At 38.6% G+C, this 18,376-nt stretch overlaps 1 protein-coding gene across 1 annotated transcript in view; it reads right to left on the reverse strand.

Moving 5' to 3' along the window:
• Window positions 1–14,764, reverse strand: part of LOC146460357 (uncharacterized) — an 18,041-nt gene extending 3,277 nt beyond the window's left edge. Inside the window, exons 1-10 of the mRNA XM_085088486.1 lie at window positions 14,673–14,764; window positions 12,720–12,815; window positions 12,314–12,409; window positions 10,922–11,017; window positions 7,829–7,924; window positions 7,110–7,271; window positions 6,689–6,766; window positions 5,691–5,758; window positions 4,798–4,848; window positions 1–2,357 (exon numbers count right to left, since the gene is read on the reverse strand). The exon at window positions 1–2,357 is cut by the window's left edge and continues 735 nt beyond it. Of these exons, the coding sequence (XP_084944612.1) occupies window positions 1–2,357; window positions 4,798–4,848; window positions 5,691–5,758; window positions 6,689–6,766; window positions 7,110–7,271; window positions 7,829–7,924; window positions 10,922–11,017; window positions 12,314–12,409; window positions 12,720–12,815; window positions 14,673–14,763 (3,191 nt within the window). The 5' untranslated portion in view covers window position 14,764. The remainder of the gene's footprint in view (window positions 2,358–4,797; window positions 4,849–5,690; window positions 5,759–6,688; window positions 6,767–7,109; window positions 7,272–7,828; window positions 7,925–10,921; window positions 11,018–12,313; window positions 12,410–12,719; window positions 12,816–14,672) is intronic.
• Window positions 14,765–18,376: the final 3,612 nt, after the last annotated feature.

An 18,376-nucleotide genomic window follows, 5' to 3' on the forward strand; every position in this document is an offset into this window, starting at 1 on the left:
TGTTGGTCCAGAAGTGCAGCATAGGGAACCAAAAATAGTGGACTATCAGGAACAACGATAACTTCATCGCTTTGTAGCAGATGTGAAATCGTTCCCAGGACCACATCGGACAACGCCTTTAAAGCATCCATTTCGCCTTCTACTGATGCCTTCGAATTTTCATCCCGATTTTGATAAGGAACTTCTTCAGATTCTTCATCTGCTGGCCCATCCAAAGAGCGTTTCTCACACATGACTTTTTGAAAGACTCCGATCTGTTTGTATGTTTTGTGGGTCAGAGACTCCAAACTATCACTGATTGCCTTTTGCGCAAACTGACAAAGACCTCCTTTTTGCAGCACCCAGAAGTTGAGTACACTGGGAACTTCAGCAAGAAATATCGTTTGCGATGGAAGGTGGCTTGAAATGGAAGAGATTGTATTCGTCTTCTCAGCGGACACTGGATGAACTGATTTTACGCCGTACTGTGATTCCATGAGATCCATCAGAGCCTGTGCACGTCCACGCTCAGCTGTAAAAAGCGCCTCCACTGTCTTGTTCTGTTGTAACTGAACAAGCCATAACTTGCTGTAGGTAGCCTTTTGTTTGTTCCGGGAGTCGATTTTCCATTTGTCATTGGATTGAAGAAGACCCCTAAGTTCATCAAATAATCGTACACTACGTTTATAAAAATCTTCAGCTGTACAAAAATCGTCGAGATGGTGATCATCACCAAGACTGTCATATGCCTTTGCTTCAAACAGTTTGTTTCCAGTTTCTTTAGCAATACTTAGAGCTTTCTCATGGTACTCGATAGCTGTCTTGAAATCTCTAAGCGAAAAATAAACAGTTCCAAGGTTCTCATATGCGCATCCTTCTGAATTTTTGATACCAACCTCTTTAGCGATACTAAGAGCTTGCTGATAAAACTCCATAGCTGCCTTAAAGTTACCAAGAGAGCTATAAACATTACCAAGACTCAGATATGAACTTCCTTCTAAGGGGGTGTTCCCAGTTTCTTTGGCGATATTAAGAGTTTGCTGATAACGCTTGGCAGCTTTCTCGTAATCCCCTTCAGAGTAGTAACAATGAGCAAGGTCAAATGCCAGTCCTTCTAAATTTTTCTTCCCAACTTCTTTACAGATACTAAGGGCTTGCTGATGGAACTTGATAGCTGTCTTGAAATCGCCAAGAGCGCGGTAAGCATTACCGAGGTTCGTATATACGGTTTCTTCTAAATCTTTGTTCCCAACTTCTTTCGTGATACTAAGAGCTTGCTGATGGAACTCGATAGCTGTCTTAAAGTCACCAAGAGAGTCGTAAGTACTACCGAGGTTCGTATATATGCTTCCTTCTAATATTTTGTTCCCAACTTCTTTACTGATACTAAGAGCTTGCTGATGGAACTCGATAGCTGTCTTAAAATCACCAAGAGAGTCGTAAAAACTACCAAGGTTCGCATATACGGGTCCTTCTAAATCTTTCCTCCCAACTTCTTTACTGATACTAAGAGCTTTCTGATGGAACTCCATAGCTGTCTTAAAATCACCAAGAGAGTGGTAAGTATTACCAAGGTTCGCATATGCGCCTCCTTCTGCATCTTTGTTCCCAACTTCTTTACTGATACTAAGAGCTTGCTGATGGAACTTGATAGCTGTCTTGAAATCACCAAGAGAGTGGAAAGCACTACCGAGGCTCACATAAACGCTTCCTTCTAAATCTTTGTTCCCAACTTCTTTAATGATACTAAGAGCTTGCTGGTGGAGCTCGATAGCTGTCTTAAAATCGCAAAGAGAGTGGTAAGCCTTACCGAGGTTCGTATATGCGCTTCCTTCTGAATCTATGTTCCCAACTTCTTTACTGATACTAAGAGCTTGCTGATGGAACTTGATAGCTGTCTTGAAATCACCAAGAGAGTTGTAGGCACAACCGAGGCTCCCATAAACGCTTCCTTCTAAATATTTGTTCCCAACTTCTTTACTGATACTAAGAGCTTGCTGGTGGAGCTCGATAGCTGTCTTGAAATCACCAAGAGAGTGGAAAGCACAACCGAGGCTCACATAAACGCTTCCTTCTGAATCTTTGTTCCCAACTTCTTTACTGATATTAAGAGCTTGCTGGTGGAACTTGATGGCTTTCTCGGAATCACCAAGAGAGCGGCAAGCATTACCAAGGTTCATATATGCCTTTCCTTCTAAATCTTTGTTCTCAACTTCCTTAGCAATACGAAGAGCTTGCTGATAAAACTCGATAGCCTTGTCGAATTCACCTAGGCGATAGTAATTAAGACCACGGTTCATGTATGACGTTCCTTCCGAAATTTTGCTTTCAACTTTTTTGGTGATGCTACGAGTTTGCTGATGGTACTTGAAAGCGATCTGAAAATCACCAAGAGAGTGGTAATAATTACTAAGATTTACATACGGCTTTTCTACTAACTAGTTGCTTCCAACAGATTGATTCTTTGTCGCATACGCATGTTCTTGACGTGATGTGTATTGCATTTTTCGTAATTTCCAATGTTAGAAGTCATGTAACGTTCCTAAATGAGCTCGATAAATTTTGGTTGAAAATGCATGTTTTAGGGGATGGTCCATCGATGTCATACAAGGAAAGAACAATGGAATTTAGTGAGGATGAATACTAAACGAGAACTGCCACGGGATTTCATATAGATGTTTAAAATTTTGACATCAAGCAGACCCGCCGTGTGCACAGTCTCAGTGCCGGTGGTTCCCGAAGGATTGTTTTACGACTTGTTTGACACTTGTAAAGTTCTTGCATCGACAGGATAGCATATCACTATTCAACTGCTTGATCTTTTTAAAATCATTTTGCTATTAAACTAAATTCCAAGTATATTCAAAATGTATTAATTAATTAATTAATTAATTAATTAACTAGAAATACGTGACTCGCAAAACCTCGCGAAGCTGGGGCTGGGTGGAAGGCCCACGTTACTCGTACTGTAACATCAAATGAGGAGATTAAAAGGTATCTGAACATAGCAACTATTTTTATGAGCATGGTCTTTTCGACGTTCCACAGGCTAGTTTGTGGTTGAAAATCTATTTCTGACGCGACGAAATGAACAACGTGCGTGAAGCGCTGTCGTGTTCGATGAATTTATTTCCCAGGGAAAATTATTTTACCGCGGCCACAAAACGTGTTATTTCTTCAATGTATTCTTTCACAAAAAAAAGATTTCTGGAAGAAAGGGAAAAGATTCTGGAGAGATTGTTCTGTATCCAGTGCTAGTGAATATTGATGAACATTGCAGTTGAAATTTGACCCGGCACGCAAGCTTTTCCGATGTATGCAAATTTTGCTCGAGACGACGCCAGACAGTCTGACGTCATTCATACTTTGTTTTTCACTGTTGCTAGGCAACAGTGCGGACACCTTCAACGAAATATATAAATATATTTCGTGCGGCTTAGCTCCGCTCGGGCCGGCTCGGCCCGACAAATTTATTAACCTCGCTACGTTCGGCTTCGGCCCTCGCTTCGCGTGGAATTCGTTAATTAATTACTTTTGAAGGGGAAAGGGTGTACCCTTTGGTGGTCTGCTTACTGCTGCTCGCAAAACACTATATTCTTCGATATCGTACACATTGGACAGGGAAACTACAATCAAGGCACAAGGCCTTTGACAAATCTGAAGACCTTCGGATTCATTTTCATTTTTTCATTTATAATAATGAAGAATAAGCTAGAAACACTCAAACCCATTGCAGCCAAGCTTCAAAAGAAAGACTAGGATGTCTTCCAAGCTTATTCAATGATTGAGGACACTATTAAGGCAGTTGACAGGTTGAGGTCAAACAGAAGAGGAATGCCATGAATGGTTTGAAGACTCCTCAAGGCTGGCTGACAAGATTGGCGCTACAGTCTCAGCACGAAGAATCATTGGGAGGCAGGCGCTTAGAAACAATGCACTTAGGGTAAACTCGGAATCGCCATACCTTTTATAGGTAATTTGTAGGAAGAAAAAAGATTCAAGATTCCGTGAACACAACAGGGCTGTAGCAGAAATCTTTGCCTTGAAAGGTTCAATCTGCCGTGGCAAAGCGTGACAGTCTTTGTATTTTAACAGAAAAGCTACAGATTTGGCGAAAGGACTTACCTACACTGCCAGCACTTCTTTCTGAGTTAAAGGAATAGCAATACTTTTGAAAATAGCGCACACCAATTTTGCCACTACCGGGAAATCTTATCGAGTGTATAGAACATGCTGACGAGGACAAATATCCGAACATACGAGTTTTACTCATAATTGGGTGTACACTCCATGTTAATTCTGCCAAAGCTGAGCGTTTATTCGCCGGCTTGCGAAGAATCAAGTCATACCTTAGAAACAGGATGCTTGCGAAGAATCCGAGTGATATCTCAGAAACAGGATGTCCGAGGAGCGGTTGTCAGGACCTGCACTCGTGCACTTGCATCATGAGCTTAACATTGATATTGACGACATCTGTACAACCTTTGTCACCAAGCACAAAGGGAGGATGTTCCAAGGGTACATCCTTTACGAGTAGAATTCGTGTGCACGGTGAGGGGCCACGAGTGGGGGAGGGGGGGTGGGACACGGAGGTCTATGGGATAAGTAATTTGCCGCAAAAACGTTTCAACAATGTTTCTGAATCAAAGTTTGCCCCCCCAAAGCCTTTTAAATGACATTTATTCTGTTGGAAATTACAAATAATAAAACTATTTTCTATCCTAACAAACAGGGCCTACCCAAATTAATATACTGCCTGCACTTATTTCCTTTAAAACAAGGAGCCTAAATGCTTAAAAATCAAGTAAATAACAATACCTTTTGAGACCTTCTCTTGAGTTCCAACAGCGTTGTATTTTCTTTGTCAATCTTTTCAAAGTTAAGGTTGTTACGTTGTAAAGAATGCAAGTAAATTTGACGAGACGCTATAATCATAATTTTCAGTTGTACATGATCGGTTACTTTTGCCCATAGTTAGGAGTGAAACTGTGTTTTGCCATAATTCATCGGCAAACATAACCGCTCGAGGGTCTCTTGTGCGAATCGATCCTCAGCGCACGGACGTGATTTAATAAAGGCACCTATATTTGTAGCGTTACAACGGAGCTGGCGGAGAGTTTCTTTGCACCTCAGGGTTACGATACTCGATTGTTACCTGACATGGTCTTTGACACGGTTTTGCGGTAAAAGTAGGGGTAAAATGGCGTACATTAAAGTGTATGCAGTTCATTTTATGGTTCTCTTGTGTTCTCTTTCAACTACTGCAATCAGATGAAAAATTTATAAGGCATATACATATTTTTTCTAAAACTTTTTTTCAATTCACTTGTCAAATTGTGTTAATCAGTCACTGCTTTAGCCTCCCACACAGACGTTCTTAGGGGTTCGTCACGCGTTCCTGGGGCAGGAACGCGTGACAAACCACTAAGAACGTCTGCGTGGGAGGCTATCACTGCTTAGGCAGGAAGTGAGTTGCAGAGCATCCTATGTTTTATACTGTGGCAGTATAAAACGTAGGAATGCTAATCATATCATTTTTTTAGTTTTATTTTTTGCATTTTTTTAGTTTTATTTTTTGCAAGGGGGGGGGGGGGGTGGCAAGGAACGTTTTGTGTGGGTACATATAAGGGAATTCAGTACTGCCTTTCATTATGAAAACAGCCTTATTACATCCGGAATGTTTATGCTGCAATGAAAGAACCAAAGGATACTGCTAATCCTTGATTACACCACGTGATCACTTCTTCAAACAAATCAAGCTCCACACAAGCACTTGCTCCTAAAAAACATATATGATAACTTGATTTATTTTTAAGTCAAGCTAGTTTATCTCAAAATTTAGTTTCTATGTTTGCACACGTGTATCATGATCATGACAGTAGAGGATGATGAAAAAGTATCGCCATTTTGCAAAACTGTTAGTTTGCGTTCGATTGACCCTATTCCGGAATAGGAAGACATACAATAATTACAAGAAATCCCTCAAAAGAGGTTGTTGGAGTTACTGAAATACAAAATCGCTCTTAAATTATCATGTGTCAGCGAACGTTTGCAGAGATGTCTTCCCAAATTTACTTTAAAGAGAAATCTAACAGCTATTCCGCTTATTCTTATTCTGCAATACGATCAATCGAACGCGACCTTAAACACCACTTTATGAACAGCCGCTCACAGGAGCCCATTACCCGCTCAGCCTTCACAACGAGAGGATATATTTTCTTACATGATGAAACCCGCTTAATACGGACACAGGGGCGACGCGAACACTTCATACAATAAATAGGTTAATAGTAGTGCATGTGTGATAAAATTCGGGTGGTTCAAAGAAAAAACATGTTTCTGTTCAATAGTTAACTGGTTATGCGCACGTTGCAGATCCGATGTGTGGCAATACCCTGTTCAGTTTGCATTGAAACATATAAAAACGTATATATGCAAGGTAGCATTTTCACTCCAGTAATACAGACAACCAGTTGTAAAAAACCCGATCGATTTTGTATAAGTTCGCGGCTCGGTGGCCTATCTGGCGTAAAAGAGTCATGATCTTGCGATATATTTTATATTTTCCTAAACGTTCTGTTAATCGCCGTCACTTTAAAGATTGTATCGGAAGTATAGCTATGGTAGATATTGCGGCGGTATAGATTGCTGCAGTTTACTCATTACTTTCTTTAAAATACTATACGTCTAGAATTTTACGACATCTTACCTCTAATGATTGCTTTGACATAAGACGGCTGTAGTTCATTGGCAACTTTCGCATCACTTAGTGAATCCCGATAATTTCCTAAAAATTATAGATACATAAATAAATTCATTTACTCTCAGTCTGATGCAGCTGGTCAAACCTCTGCATTCCCGGAAACGCGAGGGAAGCTAGTTGGTGCGGAACCTAGTAAAACCGGCTAAAATCGGCGCGAAAAAAAGTTTTCAAGAACGAGCGAAAGAGCCTCTGGAAATGGATTTAGGTACGCTCTAATTCATTTTCATAATCAGTTGTGCTAATACCTTAACTACAGTAACCAAATAAATGCTGAACAAATAAAATAAATAAATAAATAAATAAATAAATAAATAAATAAATAAATAAATAAATAAATAAATAAATAAATTGAAATAAAACCTCTCACCTAAACGAAAGTGCGCTGCCGCCCTGTTGCAATACAGTTTGGCCTTTAGTTCTTCATCCTTGCAGTTCACTTTAATTCCTTCCGTGTAAAAGTTGACGGCGTTTCGGAAATTCTTTCTCCCGTATTCTTCATTACCTTCATTCTTATAAACCTCTGCTATTGCTAAATTGAAGCAAATTAAAACATAGTTAACAAAAGGCAATGTTTAAGCCCGTGTGTAGCCCACCAAATTTCTTAACTTTGGTGTTGTATATTTTATGTGAGCATTTTTGGCATTAACCGTGCACAAACCACAATAGATTTTGAAATGTGTTGGAGAAAATCACCAATAGTAAGATATTCAACTGTAGTGAGGAAGTTAAAAGAAATGGTTGTGCATGGTCACGGCCCTTCCAACATAAATTGCAACACCATTGTTGACATTGCAAGGTTCCTAACCAGTCCCTCAATAGCCCAATTTAAGCCCCAAATTGTATCACCTAATGTAAAGAGAGGATACTAATAAGGGGATGTGAAGGGGCCTATATCGGGGGGGGGGGGGGGGGGGAGAGGGTGTAACCACACTGTAGGATAAAAGAGGACAGGGAGGGTGTTAATAAGTAAATAAAAAAGGAGGCCTTTACTACACTATTTTCCATTAGCTATCATCCGTGGACTCAACTTTCTTGCAACATTTAATGTTAGTGATAAACGGGCAAGTAAGTGACATGACTCTTTACCTCTTAAAGTGTCATCATCAAAATCCAAAGTCTCCTCACCAACTGGTGTGACGTCACTTCCAGGTTTGCCTTTGACTTGGCTGCTTGCCATGAATGCTGGGAAAACGAATACTTTAAGGTTTAGCTTAAATAATCAGCGATACATGGACTTTAACTTTCAACTGTAAATTAGATACTGGAACAAGACAGACATTCCAGTATTGAGCTGAAGTTTTAAATTTTACTGTGTCCACTCAAACCTTGTCATTACGAGCAGCATTGCATATGGTACAGCAGTATCCAAGTAGAACACACTTTTCATCCCATAATAAATAAGTAAATAAAGAAATAAAGAAAAACCAACAAACAAAACATTAAAACAAACACACAGGCAAACAGCGACAACAACAAACAAACAAAACCAAACACCCAGCGCAAGTTTCTAACCAATCTGGTGCCTCTACAGTAAGGGGAGGAGAGGGAAGGGCTTACAATTAAGAGTTGTTTGCTGTACCTTCATCCATGCACTTAACTCAGTTTTCTTACAAATGTGAAGATTAACATTAAACAGTTTTGCAGTCTAAGAACGAGTTCTGGTAAGAGAATAACATGACGCCTCACCTTCGGAAGTGTCATCATCAAAATCCAAAGTCTCCTCACAAGCTGGTGTGAGTTTGGCATCGCTTTCGCTGCTTGCTAGGGATGCTGGAAAATGCAATCGAATATTTAATCAGTATACTAAGGTTAAAACGGCGTCAGCTGATAAAAACCCGGAACTGGATTTCTATTAGTCATTGACTGAGAGCTTAAAGCATCAATGTCTGCGTGAACGTTAAACGAACAATTGTTAGAAATAATTAAACAAATAAAAATAAAAAATAAAACGACAAAACATTATAAGAACAAACAAACAACCAACATGCAAATAAAAACAGCTACAAACAATTAACACCGAAATTCTCGGCGGATCTTCAGAATGCATTTGCTGCATCTTCATCCATGCACTTCACGCAGTTCCCCTTTCAACTATGAAGATTAACACTGAACAGTTTTCCAGTCTAACATCGTCTTCTGGTAAGAGAATAACACGAATCCTCACCTTTCGAAGTGTCATCATCAAACTTCAAAGTCTCCTCACCAGCTGGTGTGACGTCACTTTCAGTTTTGGCTTTGTTATCAGTGCTTGTCATGGATCCTGGAAGATCAAATATTTAGTAAATAAACCCCTTCAGGCGGCTGGTATGTCGGCTGATAATGTCCTCGGCTGAGAGATTGTCCGAAAAATGAATATTTGGCCGAAAGCGAAGCTTCGAGGGCAAATGTGAAATTTTGAGGACAATCTGCCAGCCAAGGACATTATTAGCCGACAAGCCAGCAAGCCATAAAGGGGTTTATTTTTTTGTAACCCTCCCATTAATTTTTATATCACGCGAAAACCGCCCGTAAGAAAGCCACTGCTGATCTGATGGCGGATGCGCGCGATTGAAGTAAACAAGTACATTTAATTGGTTTACAGGAACTTTATTTTCACTGTGATTGGACCAAAATTTGACAAACTGACTCAGTTTGCGTAAGACTAAATCTGAAGGTCTACTCGTAACGTTGTACACCTTCAAAGACGTTGACAGCATGTTTTGTTGACATTTTTGTACTTTCCGGAATGGCATTTGCGACCAGCTTTTTGCTGTAAACATGACTGGACATCTACAAAATGAGTTTGTTTTTCTTCCATGCAAAATAATAAAGATGAAAAGGTGAAACTCTTTTTTCCGCTGGTTTTGTTTCTTTTCAATGGAAAATAACAGGAGGGCAAAATATCGACGCAGGCGGGGGTTATTGGGTGATAACCGTCCTGTGAATTTGCACCACGTGACGTAAAGTAGCCAATAAAATCGCGCGAAAATTAATGGGTAGGTTATAATTAAATTTAATCAGTATACTCTGCTTATAAGTGTAACTGTAAAATTTATATTGCGCAATGCGCAGCTTTCCATATAAGATGATAAAGTGCGCTTTACATGTGTAAAAGGATAATAGAAAATATATGCAAAATCGCAGACAACAATAATTATAAAAACTTAAGATAAATGACGTCGTAAAACTGTACTCCATCAATTATATGCTACGTTAAAGTAGTGTGTCTATAAAAGCTTCTTGACGTTAAGCAGAGCGGCTCTCCAGTCTTAAAAGGACTTCTGTGAAGATAGTAACATGAATTGTCACCTTTCGAAGTGTCATCATCAAAATCCAAAGTTTCCTCACCAGCTGGTGTGATGTCACTTTCAGTTTTGGCTTTGCTTTCACTACTTGCTATGGATGCTGGGAAATGCAATTGAGTACTTATTTAGTACTCTAAGATTACAGCGGCGTCAGCTGATCAAAACCAGGAACTGGATTTGTTTCAGCCATTGACTGAGAGCTTGAACCCTCAAAGTTTGCGTGAACGTTAAATGAAAAATTGTTAGAAATAAAAAGAAAAAAGAAAACGATAAAACATAATAGGAACAATCAAACAAACAAACATGCAAATAAAAACAGCAACAAAGTAACAACACCGAAAACCAGCCCTGGCGGATTTAACTCAGTTCTCTTACAACTGCCAAAATTAACATTGAACTATTTTCCAGTCTAACAACGACTTCTGGTAGGAGAATAACATGAATCCTCACCTTTCGAAGTGTCATTATCAAAATGTAAAGTCTCCTCACCAGCTGGTGTGACGTCACTTTCAGTTGTGCCTTTGTTTTCACTAGTTGCTATGGATGCTGGGAAATGCAATCGAATATTTAATCAGAATACTCAGCTTATAAAGTGTAAATACAACTTAGGTGCTTAACTATGCCTAGACACACGTTGTAACAGTGTGGTGAACTTTTAATTTTCAGTTATATATAACCAAACCTATTTTCCAGCAATGTTACATGAACGGACACAATTTCGAAGCGTAATGACAATTTATCTGTTGGGGGAATAAAACAGGCTGGCGGAAAGGAGGCGTTTGCTTTATCTTCGTCCATGCACTAAACTCAGTTCTTTTACAACTTTCAAGATTAACATTGAACAGTTTTCCAGTCTAACAACGACTTTTGAAAGGAGAATAACATGAATCCTCACCTTTCGAAGTGTCATCAGCAAAATCCAAAGTCTCCTCACCAGCTGGTGTGACGTCACTTTCAGGTTTGGCTTCGCTTCCGCTGCTTGCCATGAATGCTGCGAAATGTATTTTAAAAATATTTAATTAGTATACTTACGCTATGCCGGTGAAGTGTAAACTGTTTTGGAGATGCTTTACTGTTTCTGGATACACTCCGCAATCTTACTATCAATAAAGTACGTAAACGTAAAGCAACTTCGAAGAATATTGATAATTTACTGATTTCTACCTTTTTGTCACTGATTGTCATTCGCTTCCGTTTAGCGCCGAAAGCGAGACCACGTAGTCGCCTTCTAAATTCAGATACTTGACGCTACTTTCAATTAAAGGCGTTACACGCACAAAACTCGATGGCTGTAAAAATATCTTTCAGCGAGCTTTTTCCTGTTTTCATTGTTATTTATACAGTTGTACGGTTTCTGGAACATATAAAGGCGAATTTGAGGTTTCAAGTTTAGATTTCACAAGGGAGATAGGCCTGGTTTGCGGCCTAAACACTAGCCGGTAGATCAAGCTTATTTTATGCGCTCACTCATAACGAAAGAATGATTAAGTCAAGTCAAGTCAATTTTTTTTGCGTAGATACGCTAAGCCTCTTTTGTGAGACAGCTCACCAGCTAGTTTTCAGTTACTACACACAAAAAGTGCCTAAAGATGCCTGTTTACTGTCTACCTAAGCGAAAAGGTACAAAACAAGAGATTTTTTGCTTTTTTCATGAAGGTTTCGTTTTCACCGCTACCGGCCAACCCACTCAATTGTTTTAGAAAATAAAAAGTTTCGAATTTATTGCCTGCTTCCGTTTTCCCGAGTGTTCGATTATTTTTATGTATAAGTTAAATAATCAAAGATACATGGATTAATTGTCCACTTTAAGATAGATATTGGACAAAGACAAACGGTACAGTATTGAGCTGTACTTTTAAATTAATTTCACCGAGTCCATTCAAACCATTGCCATTACGAAGAGCATTGCATGTTGCACAGCAATATCGAAGAAGAATTACAAATTGTTACTAAGTATTAAGTAAACACTTTTTATCCCATGATAAATAAGTAAATAAATAAAAAAATAAATAAATAAAGCCAATAAATGGACCATTAAAACAAACTAACAAGCAAACAGCAACAACAACAAATAAACAAAATTAAAAATCCAGAGAAAGTTTCTAACCAATCTGGCGCCTCTACAGTAAGGGGAGGAGAGGGAAGGGTTTACAGTTAAGAGTTGTTTGCTGTCTCTTCACCCATGCACTTAACTCAGTTTTCTTTAAAATGTGAAGATTAACATTAACATTTAACAGTTTTTCAGTCTAACAACGAGTTCTGTTAAAAGAATAACATGAATCCTCACCTTTCAAAGTGTCATTATCACACTTCAAAGTCACCTCACCAGCTGGTGTGACGTCATTTTCGGTTTTGGCTTTGTTTTCAGTGCTTGTCATGGATGCTAGAAGATGAAATATTAAAATTTAATCAGTATACTCAGCTTATAAGTGTAACTGTAATTTTTATATTGCTTAACGTTTCATATATGATGATCAAGTGCACTTTAGATGTGTAAAAGGATAACAGAATATATATATAAAATTGCAGACAACAATAATTATGACAACTTAAGATAAATGAGATGGTAAAACTGTATTCCATCAAATATATGCTACGTTAAAGTAGTGTGTCTTTAAATTTTCTTAACCTAAAGCGGAACAGTTTTCAGGTAGAAAAACGACTTCTTGTTAGAGAATAACATGAATCCTCACCTTTCGAAGTGTCATCATCAAAATCCAAAGTCTCCTCAGCAGTTGGTGTGACGTCACTTTCAGTTTTGGCCTTGTTTTCACTGCTTGCCTTGGATGCTGGGAAATGCAATCGCATATTTAATCACTATACTTAGTTTATAAAGTGTAGCTGTAACTTAGATGCTGAACTATGACAAGACACACACTGTAACAGTGAAGTCAACGTTATAATTTTCAGTTTGTATACATATATAGCCAATCCTATCTGCCAGCAGTTATGAATTTGCTTTAACGTAGAACAGTTTCGGAGTCTAATGACAATTTATTTCTTGGCAGGATATAAACAGGCTACAACGATGTTTCACCTTATCACGTTGCTCGGTGCGTGAAGTCATTAGTTTCGTCCGCTTTCGTCTTGTTGTCAAACTGAGGCCACGTCGTTGTCTTCTGGATCACACCGATACTTGACGTTACCTTCAATAACAAGCCGTTTACACGCTCAAAAACTCGATGGCTGTAAGAATTTGATTTCATTGAGCTTTTTTCTGCTGTTATAACGCGATGAATAATCGTTCTCTGGAACATATAGCAGGGAAATTGAGGCTTAAAATTAAAATTTATTTGAAGGAGGAGACATCCGTTAGTGACATTGTTTCTGTCCGTAAGGCCTGGTTTGTGACCTAAGCACCAACCTGTTTCATACAGGAAATGAACAGCATGCCTGTTTTGCGGGCTTCCATAGCACAAGCCCTCAAAACAAAAGTTTTTTGTCAAGTGCAAAAGAGAGCAAGCGTGAGAACGAAAACAAACGTAAAACAATTACATCTCAAACATTTTCGGACGAACGAATAAACACAATCGTATTATTATAGTAGTGTCAATTTTTTGAAGCCTGTATTTTATACCTGTAATTCAGGTTTTAAATGCAATAGTGATTGATAAGCAGTCATTATTATTATTATTATTATTGCTATTATTATTACTGTTCGAAATTTTTTCCATCTAAGCAAATATGAAGTCCAAATATTTTGTTTTCGCCAGATTTTTTATTCCTCTTTTTTTGGTCATATGATGTACCAGTTACAACTTATGCAACTTCATCTATAAATGGAAAACGAAATTATTATGTATACATAGTTTATGAAACAATACATGACCTCGCTTGCTGTTTTTCCACAAAATTTTGATGTCTATTTATCCTTCACTTGTACGGTAGAACGTAAAGCAAAGTGTCTAGAGTGAATTCGACAATTAAATTAGGTTCCAAATTTTCTCGAATTATCACACAGAAACTAACTCCAGTTTGACTCAGTGTATTAATAATAGCATAGCACAGAAACATGCATGAGTTTGGTCATTTTAATAAAGATTGCCCTTTGCCATCAGCTAATTCACTTCTATTTTTTGCGGAAAAGGTAAAAAAAAAACCGTTTCGAATTTATTTCCTGTTTCCTTTTCGCGAGTATTCTCGCGTTTCTTTTTCTTTTTTGTTGTTTGTTTGTTTGTTTTTCTGTCTGTTTTTTGTTTTTGTTTTAACTGCTAATATGGTCTTGAAATCTGAATCCGCACCCCCAGCTCGCCACGATGTCTTTTAACATCTTTGGGATTGATGGGCGCTTGTGGCAAAATGGCGCGGTCTGGTCGAAACCCGGAATCAGATTTCTTATTCATTGAATGAGAACCTGAAGCATTAATGTTTGCGTGAACGTTAAATGAACAATTGCTTGAAATAAACAGAAACAACTGATTAAACATTATAAAAACAATCAAACAAACAAGTATGCAAATGAAAACAACAACAAACAAAACCGAAAACCTGAAAGAATTCATAACCAGTTTGGCGGATCTACGGAGGCGTATGCTGTATCTTCACCCATGCACTTAACCCAGTTCTCTTTCAACTGTGAAGATTAACATTGAACAGTTTTCCAGTCTAACAACGACTTCAGTTAAGAGAATAACATAAATCCTCACCTTTCGAAGTGTCATCATCAAACTTCAAAGTCTCCTCACCAGCTGGTGTGACGTCACTTTCAGGTATGGCTTTGCTTTTACTGCTTGCCATGGACGCTGGGAGATCAAATATTTAATCAGTATACTCAGCTTATAAAGTGTAACTGTAACTTAGATGCTAAACTATGACTTGACACACAATGTAACAGTGAATCAACTTTTTTAATTTTCAGTGTGTATGCACCCAAACCTTTCTACCAGCAATATTACATTAACGTACAACAGTTTCAAAGTAAAATGATAATTTATGTCATCATAGCAGACTAAAAACAGGGTGCAACGTTGTTTCAGCTTATCATGTGGCACAGTGTGTCAGTCGTCTCTTTTGTTTATCATGGTGCGTGAATAATTTTCATTGACTTCCGTTTAGCGCGCAAAGTGAGGCCACGTCATCGTCTTCTGTATCATGTAGGTATTTGATGGATAACAGCGGTTTCAAGCGCAAACCTCAATGGCAGTAAAACTAGCTTTTATCGAAATTTTTCCTGTTTTATTTTTTAATTATACTGTTATATGTTTTCTGGAACATATAACAGTAAAATTGAGCTTTCAAATTAACATTTCATGAGTACACTGTTTCTGCCTCTAAGGCTTCTGGTTTGCGGAGTAAACACTAGCCTGTTTATGCGCTCACTTATAAAAAAGAATGACAACAGACGCCTGTCTTACTGTCTTCGCGGGTACAAGGGATTTTTTTGCCATATTTCACAAAGGTTTCGTTTTCTATCGGCCGACCGACTAAATATTTCAGAAAAAAATAAAAAAAGAAAGTTTCGAATTCATTGCCCGCTTCCGCTTTCGCGATTGGTCCTGTGTGTCTTTTTGTTTGCTTTGAATACATCTTAATATGACCCTGAATATAAATTCCGCCATCGTAACGAAGTTCATGTTTCCAATACCTTTTGGAATGATGACGGCTTGAAGTCATAAATAAAAACCCGGAGTGTCGGTCATGTTTAAGATGAAGAATAAGTAGGAGTTGATAAATAAAGCGCTCAGGGACGGGACAAAGGCCGCCGTTTCGACTTTGCTGTCTTCTTCAGGGTATAAAAATACTAGCTTGAAACGTCGGGGCTTCTTTTTACATTCCAGGGCCTATTTTTCAATTCCTACTTACCTTGTTGAAGGCGCTGCGCAATTTATACATTTTTGTCAACTTACACGGAAGATTGAAGAATAACTCGCTTGGAATTTTGTACTTCTTGGCTTTTTTAACCGACCAACCCCCCTTCCACAAGAAAGAAGGCGATAGGAACGAAAAATGTTAAGGAGGTGGACTTTCTGTAAACCAAACGCACAGTGATTTCATGCTGAGGCGTTGCCTTTAACACTGAAGCAAATTTTGTGACTTTCGTGGGAATGATACTATGGTGTGAAATGTCGAGCATCCGGCTACATATAAGGCGCTATGGCTCTCTACAAGCCCTTCCAAAATACACTTCAGTACTCGGCATAAAACGATGCGTTCCTTTATTTGTTGTGCGTATGTGGAGACAAAGTATGTATTACTGAATTACACAGATTTATTGAACCGACTTAGAAATATAATGCACCGAGTACTGGCGGCTTCTATCAGCTTCAAGAACGACAGTAGCGATTTTCTGAGTAAGAAACAGTTCAGAGAAGTGCTCAGTTTTCAGGTTTAAGCGTCGACTTCAATGACAGATACTAGGCGGTATAGTTAATTAGATTGCCTGTGAGGCTTCCCTCAAACCAGTAAAATGAGTCAGGAGACTAAAACTTGGAATCAGGAGGGCAAAAGGATGTATCACCCACTTCGCTTGCCGAGATTTTTCTAACTATTTTCCTCCTTATGCATACAGCAGTTAAAATACGAAACTCAGTCAAAATCTATGTTACAGTATTGTTAAATTCGCTAGCTTTGACCAGCCATTATCGACAACGCGCGCACATTTCCTGATTTGGTACGTTAATGTTGTGTTATTATAAATATAATCCATAATTAAATGCTTCTATGTTTCACGTTTTTGTCAGAGGAAAGCATTTTGCATACCTTGGTTGCTGGTGGAATGGTCACATAGCTTGGTGTAGGACGGGTTTTGATAATCAATATTTGAAAAGAAGCACTTGTTCCATGAGTCACAAGCTATAAAATGAGTGATAATTAAACTGACGAGTGTTGGTCCACAGTTCTGAACACCAACTTGACGAACTCCAACGCACAGTGTTCGGAATAAAGTAATTAAACTAATAAACCGCAATAGAACATCAAAGGAAGCCCATAACTTGCCACAGATGACGTAAGCGTTTCATAGTATTTAAAACGTATTATTCAGATGAAAACCTTTAAATATCCCATTCTTAATTCCTATTGTGGTAATCTTTACGTATTCAGGGTTGGTGTTTCCATAGTTACTATGGTGTTTCGTTCTCTGATTGCTTCGGTTTCAAGTTCAGTGTACTTCGTTTTCGAGTTGAGGGTGATTCATTTTCAAGTCCAGGGTGTTTCAGTTTCAAACGCACAAATATTCGAATACTGAGTCGTCCTATTGTCTCTATTCCTCCTTACTCTATCAACCATCCTATGACAGCAGCCAAATTTGCCACTGAATTTTCGCAGTATCTTGACATTGAGTTTGTTTACTCAGGTAATTCTCGACACAGTTTTATATTCAGTCAGCTTTCTAACCAAAAGCTGCAACAAATCCCAAACGTTTTGGCTGGAGTACCTGAAGGGGCCGCTCGACTAAAAACCCACTCTGCAGGCTGGAATAGAGCTGGCTGGGAACTGAATACACTAGACGGTTCACTGGCTGGAACGTTCCTAAATATCTAGTTTGCTGAGATTTTGTAATAAAACACTGGTTTTAGCCGGGTAAAAAATGTCTCGTTTGTTTTTCCTGCCTGTCAGGACCCCTGTCAGGCTCGTAAAATCGTATTTGACTTTTCGCTCTAACACTGTCTTTACCCAAATTTGAAGGCAAGTAGCGCGCCAGGAAATAACGGTGGCTCTACCCTTTCAATATGTGATTATCACTTATATTAGCCGGAAAAAGCGAAGAAACGTGTTCGGAAAGTAATGTTATTTTTCATCGTTACTCAATGCACGAGACCGCAGTCACATTGGGTCATTGAAGATGACAATTTTTTCAGGCGTTTGCGAAACTAAGCAACCAAATAGTCAAACTTAGCTTTTTGTAATATACTTTCTACCTATTCCTATGAGCACGGCAGTTAGAAAAAAAGCCTGTTTTTTATACAGAAATGATAGGCCTTATCACGGTTCTCGACGCCAATTTGACGAGTAGGCAAACCCGCTAGAAAAAAAAATTGGAGGGATGTAGTTGTGCCAGAAAGCGTCCAGTCGTGTTTTGAACTTTCCATACATTTGTCTATATTTTTTCCCGCGAACTATTTTTAGTAGCAGTTCATGGCTGGTTCGCTATACAGACAAATGTATGGAAAGTTCAAAACACGACTGGACGCTTTCTGGCACAGCTTCGTACATCCCTATATTTTTCTTAAAATCCCTTTTCATATTGCCAAAAGTTTCCAATTCATGATTTTTTCAGAAGCAATGTTTTAAAAAAATTATTTGACATCGGATTTCCATACAAGCACTGTTATATCAAGCGTGTTTGCCTACTCGTCACAATGGCGTCGAAAACCGTGATAAGGCCTATTTTATTATTATTAAACTTTGC

The sequence above is a fragment of the Pavona decussata genome, unplaced genomic scaffold (genome assembly GCF_977016875.1).
Source record: "Pavona decussata unplaced genomic scaffold, jaPavDecu1.1 SCAFFOLD_214, whole genome shotgun sequence".
In the NCBI taxonomy this organism is placed as follows: domain Eukaryota; kingdom Metazoa; phylum Cnidaria; class Anthozoa; order Scleractinia; family Agariciidae; genus Pavona; species Pavona decussata.